We start from the raw sequence: 14,135 nt of genomic DNA on the forward strand, positions 1-14,135 counted from the left end.
CTCACTCGGTGAGGTGTAACTGGATTTTTAACAGCCTATCGAGGCATAAATAATACTGAACAACCTCGCTCGCACCGGGAAACCAGTTTTCTTTTTGGGCAGTGTTAGAGTTTGAGCCCTGTCTGTGGCAATGGCCCTCACAAACTGATTTGGCGATTGCTGAATGTCACGTTGCTGCTGGCCTCGCACTGTCCCAGCTTACCTTGCATTCCCCCTCTGACAGCAGGAACTCGTAGGAGCCGCAGGATAGTTCCGCCCTCGCGGGACGATCTGCTCGCTTCCCGCTGTAATCGATTGGGTGAAAGTAGTGCAGTGGAACTGGAGGGCAAAGAAACACAGAGGGCAGCAAGAAACTGTCATTTGTAACTCTGGGCAGCCCAAAGTGAAGCAACAACGTTGTATCATTTGACTGGCCTGTTCTCCCTTCCTCTAATCCTGGATTTAACGTTGATGAGACTTTGGCTAACCACAATTCCCAAGGCACCCAGATCCCAAACCTATTGGGCGGGGCATCGAGTATAAAACCTGGCAAGTCACGCTGCAGTTGGATAGAACCCTGGGAAGGCCACACTTGGGAATATTGCGCACAATTCTGGTCGCCACACTACCAGAAGGATGTGGAGGCTTTGGAGAGGGTGCAGAGGAGGTTTACCAGGATGTTGCCTGGTCTGGAGGGTGTTAGCTATGCTGAGAGGCTGAATAGACTCGGACTGTTTTCATTAGAAAGACGGAGGTTGAGGGGTGACCTGATAGAGGTCTACAAGATTATGAGGGACATGGATAGAGTGGATGGGCAGGTACTCTTTCCCAGGGTGGAGGGGTCAGTCACCAGGGGGCATAGGTTTAAGGTCCGTGGGGCAAAGTTTAGAGGAGATGTGCGAGGCAGGTTTTTACACAGAGGGTGGTGAGTGCCTGGGACGCGTTGCCAGGGGAGGTTGTGGAAGCAGATACATTAACGGCCTTCAAAAGGCATCTCGACAAACACATGGATAGGATGGGTATAGAGGGATACGGCACAAGGAAGTGCTGAGGGCAATACAGGCTTGTAGGGCCGAAGGGCCTGTTCCTCTGCTGTATTGTACTTTGTTCTGTTTGTTCTATCAACTGGGACAGAGGGAAAATGTGCAGGGGCCTCCTTCCTGAAGCAGTATATTAATCAGCCGACAAGGCCGGAGGCTTTGTTGGAGCAGGTGTTGAGTTATGGAATAGGCCGGGTGCATGACTTTAATGGCAGCGCAGACCAATATGTAGCATTGCTGCAAAGAGAGGCATGCTGTCAAAGCTTTTCATTTGGGACTTGACAGGACAAATGCAAGAATGCCAAATTTCAAACTCCCATAACCATTTACACCGCATGAGAATCGGGTGATGATTTGTTGGCAAATTGACTCCGATTGAAGCGTTGCCATGGTTAACGCACCAGGAATCTATTGTTTTCCCTCCTCCACGTGCACTTGTTCAATTCAAAAAAACAGGCCCAATGCCTGGACATCTTAGTTTGGCCTGCAGAGGACAGTCACCTGCCTGTGACTAGACGTAACTCCGACCAGTTGCGAATGTTGTGAGTCTGACTGATCGTCTGAAATTGTTCCTTTTTGAAATGAACAAAAATGTGGCGGACAAAGGTTCCCTGGTGCCTTCTCCATGGCAACCAGTCAGCACTGTCTCCTCACGCGGTATGAATGGCTGTTCCCTTTGAGGTTTGGTGTTCGTGCGAATCGGTCTTGGCAAGTGCCAGGCGGAAAACTTTGACAGGATTTTTCGCTTTTCACGAACTGGTGTCTCTTATCGCCAACTGCTCCATTTCTGTGACACCAGGGGACGAAGTAGTTACGGTAAAGATTCAATCGGCAAAGTGCAGGGTCGCCCTCAAAGCACTGTTGGGGCTGAGCCAGTGGAAGGCTCTTTGTCATGTGATCTCAGCCATCGTCGGGGCAGTAACTATCTCTCCATTCAGTGAAAGCTATGATGTACCATCAATTGAACGCGAGACGAGTTGCTGTACAAAAGTATGGCTTTAATCAGCTAGATGTTAGCCCTGCGGTCGGTTACAGTAAATGGACGACCGCAGGGCGTACTGGGTATTTATACCCCGCCCTGGAGGCGGGGGTTAACCCAGCCTCTCGACCAATCGGGGAGCCGTCACATGACTGGTCTCAACCAATCGGTTGAGAGGCACTTGACCGACCAGGGCCAATGGTAAGCCGGTGTACTGCACCAATGGCAGGCAGCTATGTTAATCATACCACCACAAGCTATTGGGTCCCCCCCCACCCACCCCGGCCTTGTCGCTCAGTCTCTGTTGAACTCCGATCGCTGATGCCCGGGAGGAACTCACCCCGGGAAACGGCGTCGCAGAACGGGCATTGGAAACTGTGCCCGTTGTCCAAGAACTGCATCAACGGGCACATGACAGCGGTACATCTCTCGCACCGGATCGGGCCCCCCTCTCCGTGGTCCACCAGCTGCACGGGAACCTGGAAGAGAGAGAGAATAATTAACTCATTCTAGCCAGCAGCCTGTTTCCCTACCCGGTTCCGTGGGTGACGGGGCTGAGAATCCTCAGAACTTTCTTTCGTTAGCCGAGGGAGGTTTGAATGTTCTCAGTGGCACAGCGTCCTCTGCTGGCCGGCGAAGGGAATGCCACAGACTCCTGATCTTCGGAGAGAGAAATTCCCCTTCTCTCAGTCTCCAGTGGGAGTTCGTCTGGCTTTTAAATGGTGTCTCCGAGCTCTACACACCCCGCACAAGGGGTAACTCCCTTTCAGCGTGCACCCAGAATCTTGTCATTCTTCAGAGTCACCTCCCATTGTTCTGAAGTTAAAGCTGCATTTTCTCCAGTCTGACCGAGCTCAGTAACTTGCCCCATGATTAGTTTTATTCTCTGCCTGTGTCTCTGTCTGTGTCTCCATGTGTGCCAGTGTGTGTGTGTGTGTATGGGTATGTGAGTGTGTGTGTGTGGGTATGCGAGTGTGTGTGTGGGTATGCGAGTGTGTGTGTGTGGGTATGCGAGTGTGTGTGTGTGTGGGTATGCGAGTGTGTGTGTGTGGGTATGCGAGTGTGTGTGGGTGGGTATGCGAGTGTGTGGGTATGCGAGTGTGTGTGTGTGGGTATGCGAGTGTGTGTGTGTGTGGGTATGCGAGTGTGTGTGTGTGGGTATGCGAGTGTGTGTGGGTGGGTATGCGAGTGTGTGGGTATGCGAGTGTGTGGGTATGCGAGTGTGTGTGTGTGGGTATGCGAGTGTGTGTGTGTGGGTATGCGAGTGTGTGTGTGTGGGTATGCGAGTGAGTGTGTGTGTGTGTGGGTATGCAAGTGTGTGTGTATACGAGTATGTGTGTGTATACGAGTATGTGTGTGTATACGAGTATGTGTGTGTATACGAGTGTGTGTGTGTGTGTGTATACGAGTGTGTGTGTGTGTATGCGAGTGTGTGTGTGGGTATGCGAGTGTGTGTATGAGTGTGTGTGGGGGTATGCGAGTGTGTGTGTGTGATGGTATGCTATTTGGTGATGGTATGCTATTGTGTGTGGGTATGCGAGTGTGTGTGGGTATGCGAGTGTGTGTATGCGAGTGTGGGTACGCGAGTGTGTGTGTGTGGGTATTCAAGTGTGTGTGGGTATGCGAGTGTGTGTGGGTATGCGAGTGTGTGTGGGTATGCGAGTGTGTGTGGGTATGTGAGTGTGTGTGGGTATGCGAGTGTGTGTGGGTATGCGAGTGTGTGTGTGGGTATGCGAGTGTGTGTGTGGGTATGCGAGTGTGTGTGTGGGTATGCGAGTGTGTGTGTGGGTATGCGAGTGTGTGTGTGGGTATGCGAGTGTGTGGGTATGCGAGTGTGTGGGTATGCGAGTGTGTGGGTATGCGAGTGTGTGGGTATGCGAGTGTGTGTGTGTGGGTATGCGAGTGTGTGTGTGTGGGTATGCGAGTGTGTGGGTATGCGAGTGTGTGGGTATGCGAGTGTGTGGGTATGCGAGTGTGTGTGTGTGGGTATGCGAGTGTGTGTGTGTGGGTATGCGAGTGTGTGGGTATGCGAGTGTGTGGGTATGCGAGTGTGTGGGTATGCGAGTGTGTGTGTGTGGGTATGCGAGTGTGTGTGGGTGTGCGAGTGTTTATATGTGTATATATGTGTGTGTGTCTGCACCGGCTCTTTGTTTGAAAGAGCACCCTGCCCAAGCCCACACCTCCACCCTATCCCCATAATCCAGTAACCCCACCCAACACTAAAGGGCAATTTTGGACACTAAGGGCAATTTAGCATGGCCAATCCACCTAACCTGCACATCTTTGGACTGTGGGAGGAAACCGGAGCACCCGGAGGAAACCCACGCAGACACGGGGGAGAACGTGCAGACTCCGCACAGACAGTGACCCAAGCCGGGAATCGAACCTGGGACCCTAGAGCTGTGAAGCTGTTGGGCTAACCACCATGCTACCGTGCTGCCCCAAAGAACTGTTTTAGCTGTCAATTGGAAAGCTATTATTGTGTTGCCAATATGATTGATGCTGTGTTTAAAGTAAAATTTGTTTTAACATGAAAGATACCTATTGGTCACTGTTATCAGTCGTGTGGTTTCGAGGTCTTCCCTCAGTCTTACAAATTGCAGACCACACCATTAGACCATAAGACGAGGAGCAGATTTAGGCCACTCGGCCCATCGAGTCTGCTCCGCCATTCAATCATGGCTGATGTGTTTCTCATCCCCATTCTCCTGCCTTTTCCCCATAACCCCTGATCCCCTTATTAATCAAGAATCTATCTAGCTCTGTCTTAAAGACACTCAGTGATTTGGCCTCCACAGCCTTCTGCAGCAAAGAGTTCCACAGATTCACCACCCTCTGGCTGAAGAAATTCCTTCTCATCAGGCAGCATGGCGGCATCGTGGTTAGCACTGCTGCCTCACAGCTCCAGGGACCCGGGTTCAATTCCCGTCCTGGGTCACTGCCTGTGCGGAGTCTGCATGTTTTCCCCGTGTCTGCGTGGGTTTCCTCCGGGTGCTCCACTTTCCTCCCACAGTCCAAAGATCTGTAGGATTGGCCATGCTAAATTGCCCCATAGTTGAGTCCACAACTGCTTCTCCTGTGACTCACAAGTCCAATCAACGAACATCTCCAATAAGAGAGAATCAAACCATCGCCCCTTGACATTCAATAGCATTACCATCCCAGAATCCCCCACAATCAACATCCTGGGGAGTTACCATTGATCAGAAACTGAACTGGACCCAGCCATATAAATACTGTGGCTACCAGGGCAGGTCAGAGGCTGGGAATCCTGCGGAGAGTAACTCACCTCCTGACTCCCCCCAAAGCCTGTCCACCATCTACAAGGCACAAGTCAGGAGTGTGAGGGAATACTCTCCACTTGCCTGGATGAGTGCAGCTCCCAACAACACTCAAGAAGCTCAACACCATCCAGGACAAAGCAGCCCCGCTTGATCGGCACCCCATCCACAAACATTCACTCCCTCCACCACCGACGCACAGTGCCAGCCGTGTGTACCATCAATAAAATAATAATAATCGCTTATTGTCACAAAGAGGCTTCAATTAAGTTACTTTTGCCACATTCCGGTGCCTGTTTGGGGAGGCTGGTATGGGAATTGAACCTGCGCTGCTGGCCTTGTTCTGCATTACAAGCCAGCTGTTTAGCCCACTGTGCAAAACCAGCCCCAGATGCACTGCAGCAACTCACCAAGGCTCCTTAGGCAGCACCTTCCAAACCCACGACCTCTACCCTCTAGAAGGACAAGGGCAGCAGATACCTGGGAACCCCACCACCTGGAGGTTCCCCTCCAAGTCACTCACCACCCGGACTTGGAAATATATCGGCCGTTCCTTCACTGTCGCTGGGTCGAAATCCTGGCACTCCCTCCCTAACTGCACTGTGGATGTACCTACACGACATTGAGACCAAGGATATTTAAGCAACCCCAAAGCTCCGATGAGCAGTGATGGTTGGTGAGGGATAAAGAATCCTCACCTCTTCCTCTGGTAGTGTAGCGAGTGGCTTAACAATGGCGGCCAGAGGAAGATGGGATAGTTGAGCCATCTCCTGAGAACAAGGGAAGGTGTACGTTGTGCATCGGACGAACCTGGGACTTGCAATACCTGGAACATGAGAGGAAATATTTCTGGTTAGGAACATGAGGCCGGAAAATTCCTCCCGGGATTTCTGACGGTACAGAATCCCCTCAGTGCGTGTGTCAAGTACCTCAAACCCAGCAATCTGAAAACTGTCCCTGTCTTAAAAAAAACCCAGAATATATTCTCCCCCCCCCCCAACAGCGCCAGTGAACTTTGACCCCAGCCAACCCAGGGCAGATGTAGAAAAATGGACGGAAGAGCGAAGAACTCTTTCAGAATTCATTCAGTGAGACCGAGCATTTAGCAACGCCTTGTACTTTAGATCAGATGTGCCTCTTCTTGCGCCAGTACAGAGTAGCTACTGGGTTTTGAGGCCCTTAAGGTCCAAATCGAAGGCTGCAGATTGAAGTTCAAATATTGCATTTGATTCCCAGAATCCTTTAGGTTGCATGGTCACCGGGTTTCCTCACTGCAGGCTGGTCCAAGTCGGTTCAAAGAGAGCTATGGACAACCTGACGGGAACGGAAGACCAATAGTTTTCCGATACGACTATCGTTTGATCTTTTCTCTTTTCAAACAGGGACGTGGGGGAGGGGGTATTAAATCCAGCGAGTGAAAAGCGGGGGGAGTGGGCCGAGGTGGGGTGTTCGTTCAGAGGGCCGGTGCAGACCCGATGGGTCCGAATGGCCTTCTAGCACCCTGTCAGGATTCTATGGATCCTGCGAAAACTCACGACCTCCTGACTAAGAGAGGGCCAGGATCCACACTATAGGAGGGAGGTGACAGCACTGGAAAGGGTGCAGAGGAGATGAACGAAGATGTTCCCTGGGCTGGAGAGTGTTAGTTATGAAGAGAGATTGGATAAACTTGGCTTGTGTTCCTTGGAGCAGAGGAGAGGGGGGTGGGCGATTGTGTGTGTGTGTGTGGGGGGGGGGGGGGGGGGGGGGGGGGAGTAGGGAGGAGGCTTGGGGCAGAGGTGGGGGGGGGAACATGATTGAGATGTCTAAAATTATGGGTGGCATTGATAGAGTCAACAGGAAGAAACCTTTCCCATTGGTGGAGGGATCATTGACCAGGGGGCAGAGATTTAAGGTCACTTGACTTACTCCCACTAGAGGATGCGCAGAGGAGATTCACTAGGTTAATCCCAGAGTTGAGGGGGTTGGATTACGAGGAAAGGTTGAGTAGACTGGGACTGTACTCGTTGGAATTTAGAAGGGGGGGGGAAGGATCTTATAGAAACATTTAAAATTATGAAGGGAATAGATAGGATAGATGTGGGCAGGTTGTTTCCACTGGCGGGTGACAGCAGAACTAGGGGGCATAGCCTCAAAATAAGGGGACTTAGATTTAGGACTGAGTTTAGGAGGAACTTCTTCACCCAAAGGGTTGTGAACCTATGGAATTCCTTGCCCAGCGAAGCAGTTGATGCTCCTTCATTAAATGTTTTTAAGGTAAAGATAGATAGTTTTTTGAAGAATAAAGGGATTAAGGGTTATGGTGTTCGGGCCGGAAAGTGGAGCTGAGTCCACAAAAGATCAGCCATGATCTCACTGAATAGTGGAGCAGGCTCAAGGGGCCAGATGGCCTACTCCTGCTCCTAGTTCTTATGTTCTTATGTTAGGGGCAGGAGGTTTCGAGGTGAGGAAAACCCTTTTCACCCAGAGGGTGGTGAGAGTTTGGACCTCACTGCCCCCCACTTTCAAATTGTACCGTTTGCAAATTGTTTTCTGATTGTTTATTATCTGCAGCTCGACAGTAGGAATAGCCCGAGAACTTAATTCGATCCTGGTCTGGCGTCAATACGATTTTGTGACCTTCTACCTCATCGCCAACGTACTGCCCCATTTCTGTCTCTATATTTCCTGATTCCCTGGCTTTCTGCCTTGCACCATTTACCTTGATCCTCCACGGTGAAATGCGTTGTGGTCAGTGGGGGTACTTGCCCTCTCAAGTCCGTGCGGAATAGCTGGGATTCCCACCACATCTTGTCCTCCTCTGCCGCCTGAACCTTAAACGAAAAGAGCAGCGGGATCTGAGCTCGTCAGCTCCTCGGGAAAACCAGGCACGGACTCCCGAAGCGTCTGGGACGGGTAGTAACTCGGCCAACATTCCACCCAGCCTTCATCTTTTAGCCATCCACATGGGATTCCACGCCCCCCCCCCCCCCCCACCCGGCACTCTTACCTCTTACCACAGCCTTACTTTAAGGAATGTCCAGCTCCTTACCCCTGGCAAAAGAAGATCAAGGAGCGCGATTAACCCTAATGCCAGTTGCCAGGAGGTTGAAGGTCACATTGAACCACGTTTGGTCCATTCCCTGAGTCAACGACGTGGATTTGAACTTCAGCCGAGTTGTCATCGGAGTAAACCTCCCGCCTGCCCTTGTGAGGTTAAGACCTGGAGGAATCGGCAGCACGGTGGCGCAGCGGGTTAGCCCTGCTGCCTCACGGCGCCGAGGTCCCGGGTTCAATCCCGGCTCTGGGTCACTGTCCGTGTGGAGTTTGCACATTCTCCCCCGTGTCTGCGTGGGTTTCGCCCCCACAACCCAAAGATGTGCAGGGTAGGTGGATTGGCCACGCTAAATTGCCCCTTTAATTGGAAAAAATGAATTGGGTACTCTAAATTTTTTTTTTAAAGAGCTGGAGGAATCTGAATTGCCGGCAGCTCCCACGGCCTCCCCATGGGACCCAGCCTGGACATTTTGCAGTGTCGTTGCTGGAGTTGGCAGGGTTATGACCAGTCTCCCCCACCATGGACAACAGGCATTTTGAAATTTCCCCCCTCCTGTGGAGAAAACGCCAGAACCCCAGGCTCTTATCTCCAAGTCTGACCACCCAATTGATGCATTTCCCACTTCTCACATCTACGTCTGCAACAAAACTGTTCGCGTTTCAAAATGGGGGGGGAAAAAATGTTCAACTGCCCACAAAAGGTTGGTTTCCTCGACATCTGCGTTTGTGAGAGGCCTCGCAGCGCCGGGGTCCCGGGTTCGATTCCCCGCTGGGTCACTGTCTGTGCGGAGTGTGCACCTTCTCCCCCCGTGGTCTGCGTGGGTTTCCTCCGGGTGCTCCGGTTTCCTCCCACAGTCCAAAGATGTGCAGGTTAGGGGGATTGACCGTGCTAAATTGATCCTTTGTGTCTTAAGAAGTGCAGGTTCGGGGGGGTTACGGGGATAGGTTAGGGGAGTGGGCCTAGGGAGGGGCGGTGCAGACTCGATGGACCGAATGGCCTCTTTCTGCCCTGTCGGGATTCTGTGATTCTATTCTACGGTTTTGGAAACCATTGAGATAAAATAGTGTAAAGCTCAAACAGGTGTCTCTCTCGATTAACCCTCGCTGTACACTGTGCTGCTGGCAGACATTGTCAATGTCCGCAGCCTGCTCTTGGTCCAGAGCAGGGTACAGTTGGCACTGCCCGCCCCGTTCATTGGATTCCTGCCTGATTCCTGAAGCCAGAATTGTGAATGCCTGGAGCTATTTAAAGGCAGCATGCATCTCTTAAAGGGAAAGTGACTTACTTGTACACTGCGCTTTGATATTTGGCGAAATGGCTGAACATGCGGGCGAGTGTGAACTACAGTTTTCATGCACAGTGGCAGCCGTGTGTACCATCTACAAGATGCACTGCAGCAACTCGCCAAGGCTCCTTAGGCAGCACCTTCCAAACCCACGGCCTCTACCATCCAGAAGGACAAGGGCAGCAGATACCTGGGAACCCCACCACCTGGAGGTTCCCCTCCAAGTCACTCACCGCCCCGACTTGGAAATATATCGGCCGTTCCTTCACTGTCGCTGGGTCAAAATCCTGGAGCTCCCTCCCTAACAGCACTGTGGGTGTGCCTACACCATAGGGACTGCAGCGGCTAAAGAAGGCGGCTCACCCACCACCTTCTCGAGGGGCAATTAGGGATGGGGAATACATGCTGGCTGAGCCAGCGGCGCCCACATTTCTTGAAATAATACGTTTTTTAATATGTTTTTTTTCCCCCAATTAAGAGGCAATTTAGCTCGGCCGACCCTGCACATTTTTTAGGGTTGTGGGGGCGAGCCCCACGCAGACACAGGGAGATTGTCCACACGGACAGTGACCCTTTACCGGGGTCGAACCCGAGTCCTCGGCGCCGTGAGGCAGCAATGCTAACCACAGCACCACCGTGCCGCCCTGAATACACTTGTAAAACCATCAACAGGGTGCCACACAGAGAGTGGCGTGCGGACATCTTAAACACTAATAGTGAGGCCTCATTCACCTCGATGTAAAACACACCGTCCGTCCACACCCCATGTCTGATTTCTATTTCTATCTGGCAAGTTTGTTTGGGAACACGAATAAATTGAGTCCTGGATGGTATACCCGCGATCCAAATTGGTGCTTCAACTTCAAATCGTCGGCAGTGCCAACTCCAGGCCTTGAACCGCCATTTTACTGCCACTGTGAGGCACTCCAATTCCTCCGATTGTGAACTGGAATAGCTGCGCTTTCGCGAATAAACATGTTTGCGCGCTTTCCGATCAGGAAGGTGTTCTTACCGGGTTGGGAATTAAATCCGGATTGATCCCATCTCCCGAGTCCTCGAGCGATCCAACCTGTGGGCCCTTTGCAATGAAACGCACACACAGTTCAGGAACGGTCGGGTCAGACAGCGATACATGCTGAAGGTTGTTTGTAAGGATCTTTGTGATGGTCAAGCATGCGATTCATGAGAGGGGGGGAGGGGGGTGGGTTTAAAGGGTGTTTAACTCCGTTGGGTTGGGCAGCTGGTTGGTGATGCGGAGCGAGGCCACTACGCGGGTTCGATCCCCGTACCTGCTGAGGTTATCCTTGAAGGCCCCGCCTTCTCAACCTTGCCCCCCCCCCCCTCCCCGAGGTGTGGAGACCCTCAGGTTAAACCACCACCAGTCAGCTCTCCTGCCCCCCCCCCCCCCCCCCCCTCAAAGGGGAAAGCAGCCTATGGTCATCTGGGACTGTGGCGACTGCCATGTTCTGTATCGTTGCTGAAGCGAATGATGAACTACAGAACATCCAGTTTAAATAATTTTTTATGAAACAACCGTGCGATAAAGATAATGAGGATCAATAAAACAATAAACTACTAACACTAATTAACTATTGTGGAGCTACTGCAAAATACGTCTGTCCTCCAACGCGACCTACTCCCAACTCCCCAGCCACGGGGTCACGTGGTGGGTATACACTGCCACCTAGTGGTCAGAGCATAACATTACATACGGAATTGCTTTATGGACATCATCACCGCGATTTTACCTGACATGACAGAGAGAGGGAATCTACCAGTTAGTTCCAGATATCATCAAGTTTCAGGTTTGGATTGTGGGAACACAACCCTCTTGAGATTCTTTCCCCCGAGGCCTGATATATCGTCCGCCCGTCCCAATCCCTGGGTGACGTTGGCATTCATTAATTCCCAGTGGCCATGATAATGCAAGAACAATTTAGGCAGCTGTATGGAAGGGATCGCATCGATCGTCTCTGCTGGCTCTCCAGGGGTTGACTTACTTGTGCGTCTGAGGCTTCAGGACCAGAACGACTGATCTCCTGCCCGACTCCTGGGTGGAAAGAGCAGCCGAGTGTGTTTGGGTTTTGAACGGCTGGGGATCACAGAACGATATAACAAAGAGTCACTTCGGCGGTGCGGAACTCATTGAAATGGGAACCTTTTTGCTCAAGACTTACCGTCCGGTTGTGGTGGGTGGTGGTGAATTGGCTGGAAGGCTGAACTCTGTTGCTGCTTGCATAGCGACGGACAAGGCCGGCTGGAGGTAGACATGGGAGCCACACTGTTGTGCGAGTGGGAAGGGCCCGGAAGAGCGCCGGGACAGTACAGGGGCGAAGTACTTGGTGTCCCATCGTGATTAACAGAAGGAGACGCGATGCCAAAACTGGAAGGCCCCAAACCTGACCAGCTGACTGGGCCTGGAAGGGCTGGAGGCTGACCACCTGCAAAAGAAAACCAGAGGGATTGGATGGAGCTTTTACCCGGAGCGTTTAATTCACGTTTATCGATACCGATGGCTCTTTCCTGGTGAGTTTTAGCCTCCAAACTCAACTGAATGTCTCCTCTCTGGTGACATCGACTGATGTCCAGTCTTGATTAAAGAACTGCACAACACCAATTTAATTTCAGCCACGTCCCAGTGCAGGTGGATGGTGCCACGTCTGACCATAATGGACGTTCCAAACATACACACACTTATCCACAGCATGACTCTTTTCTTGACTTTACCATATTGCTCATTATTTTGGCGTCTCAAGAATGTCAATCATGTAGTTTGACCAGGTTTGTGTTGCTGCTGGCCCCCAATACTTCCCTTTGCGCAGTGACTGAACAAAATGGCTGACATCTCCCTGTAATACTCCCCTTGTGTAGGGACTGAACAAAATGGCTGACATCTCCCTGTAATACTCCCCTTGTGTAGGGACTGAACAAAATGGCTGACATCTTCCTGTAATACTCCCCTTGTGTCGGGACTGAACAAAATGGCTGACATCTCCCTGTAATACTCCCCTTGTGTAGGAACTGAACAAAATGGCTGACATCTCCCTGTAATACTCCCCTTGTGTCGGGACTGAACAAAATGGCTGACATCTCCCTTTCTGTCAGGACTGAACAAAATGGCTGACTTCTCCCTGTAATACTCCCCTTGTGTCGGGACTGAACAAAATGGCTGACATCTGGTAATACTCCCCTTGTGTAGGGACTGAACAAAATGGCTGACACCTCCCTGTAATACTCCCCTTGTGCCGGGACTGAACAAAATGGCTGACATCTCCCTGTAATACTCCCCTTGTTTCGGGACTGAACAAAATGGCCGACAATTACCTGTAAGACTCCCCTTGTGTAGTGACTGAACAAAATGGCTGACATCTCCCTGTCATACTCCCCTTGTGTCAGGACTGAACAAGATGGCTGACAATTCCCTGTTGAAATAACGGTGGGGCTGATAACCCTCAGCATGCACAAGTAGTACAGCGACATCAGGTGGGGGAGTGATGAGCAGTTAAACTTGCGCGTAATGTGGAGACCAGAACTGTTCATAGGTCTGCAAGTGGGCTTTGAAGGGAGGCTTTGTGCGAGATTAACATCGCTTCTCTGCCTTCCAATTCTCAAAATGAATCCCCTGTTGTGGGAGTTCCTTTCTTAAACAGCCGAGTTAACGTGCGTCACCACTTTTCCTGATGACTTTCTGAACCTCCATTTGCTCCTCTAACCCAATCCAACGCTTGTATTTCAAGGAGTGTGTGGCATCTTTCTCTCGCGCTGAAGATCGTTTGCCAGTTGCACTCGCGTTCTGCAAGCTCCCTGTCCCTTCTCGTGCCCTCCTTCTGATTCACCACAGCCTCTAAAATTAGACAGGATGGGGAGTGTCGGGGGTCATGTTAACGCGCTGCATTTCTCAACTGTCAATGAACTGTCTCTCCCCAACGTTGTCTCAGGACTTTCCTTGGTCCGCCATGAAGATCGGGCGGGGGGCGGGGGGGGAGGGGGGGGGGGGGGGGGGGATGGAGTAGGAACGGGCCTGGGGTTGAGGAGTGGTGGTTGACTGGGGCTTCAAGTTAGACGCCTCAAAATGGCACCTTTGAAAGATGAGACAAGGATTGGCCGAACCTTGATGAGGGGAAATAGCTCTCCTACCATATGGCTGGCAGCACGGTGCTAACAGATGGGTCTCCAAGCTGGCCATTTGAAACTTTAGCTGGGTCGTGCTGTCCTGGTCCATTCAGCACTGAACAGTTTGATTCTCAGCCTCGAACATGGTCTGTGGTAGGCCCCAGAGCCTTTCCATTCACGATCTGTAAACGATAAAAACAGGAAGGCAGATTACTACCTGAACGGTTGTAAATTGAGAGAGGGGAGTGTGCAGCGGGACCTGGGTGTCCTTGTGCACCAGTCGCTGAAGGTAAGCGTGCAGGTGCAGCAGGCGGTCAGGGGCTGGTTTAGCACAGTGGGCTAAACAGCTGGCTTGTAATGCGGAACAAAGCCAGCGGCGTGGGTTCAATTCCCATACCGGCCTCCCCGAAGAGGCGCCGGA

General features: G+C 51.6%; 1 protein-coding gene across 4 annotated transcripts in view; it reads right to left on the reverse strand.

The window, feature by feature from the left end:
* The window catches only part of LOC119957557 (protein transport protein Sec24C-like), a 40,257-nt gene that overhangs the window by 22,725 nt on the left and 3,397 nt on the right, over positions 1-14,135 (reverse strand). For 3 of the 4 annotated variants that reach the window (XM_038785707.1, XM_038785706.1, XM_038785708.1), the window contains exons 2-9: positions 13,739-13,896; positions 11,779-12,042; positions 11,602-11,693; positions 10,614-10,679; positions 7,981-8,092; positions 5,978-6,105; positions 2,339-2,477; positions 203-318 (exon numbers count right to left, since the gene is read on the reverse strand). In XM_038785707.1, the coding sequence (XP_038641635.1) occupies positions 203-318; positions 2,339-2,477; positions 5,978-6,105; positions 7,981-8,092; positions 10,614-10,679; positions 11,602-11,693; positions 11,779-12,042; positions 13,739-13,823 (1,002 nt within the window). In that variant the 5' untranslated portion in view covers positions 13,824-13,896. The remainder of the gene's footprint in view (positions 1-202; positions 319-2,338; positions 2,478-5,977; positions 6,106-7,980; positions 8,093-10,613; positions 10,680-11,601; positions 11,694-11,778; positions 12,043-13,738; positions 13,897-14,135) is intronic. The other variant, XM_038785709.1, reaches the window with a different exon arrangement.

The sequence above is a fragment of the Scyliorhinus canicula genome, chromosome 26 (assembly GCF_902713615.1).
Source record: "Scyliorhinus canicula chromosome 26, sScyCan1.1, whole genome shotgun sequence".
Classification (NCBI taxonomy): Eukaryota; Metazoa; Chordata; class Chondrichthyes; order Carcharhiniformes; family Scyliorhinidae; genus Scyliorhinus; species Scyliorhinus canicula.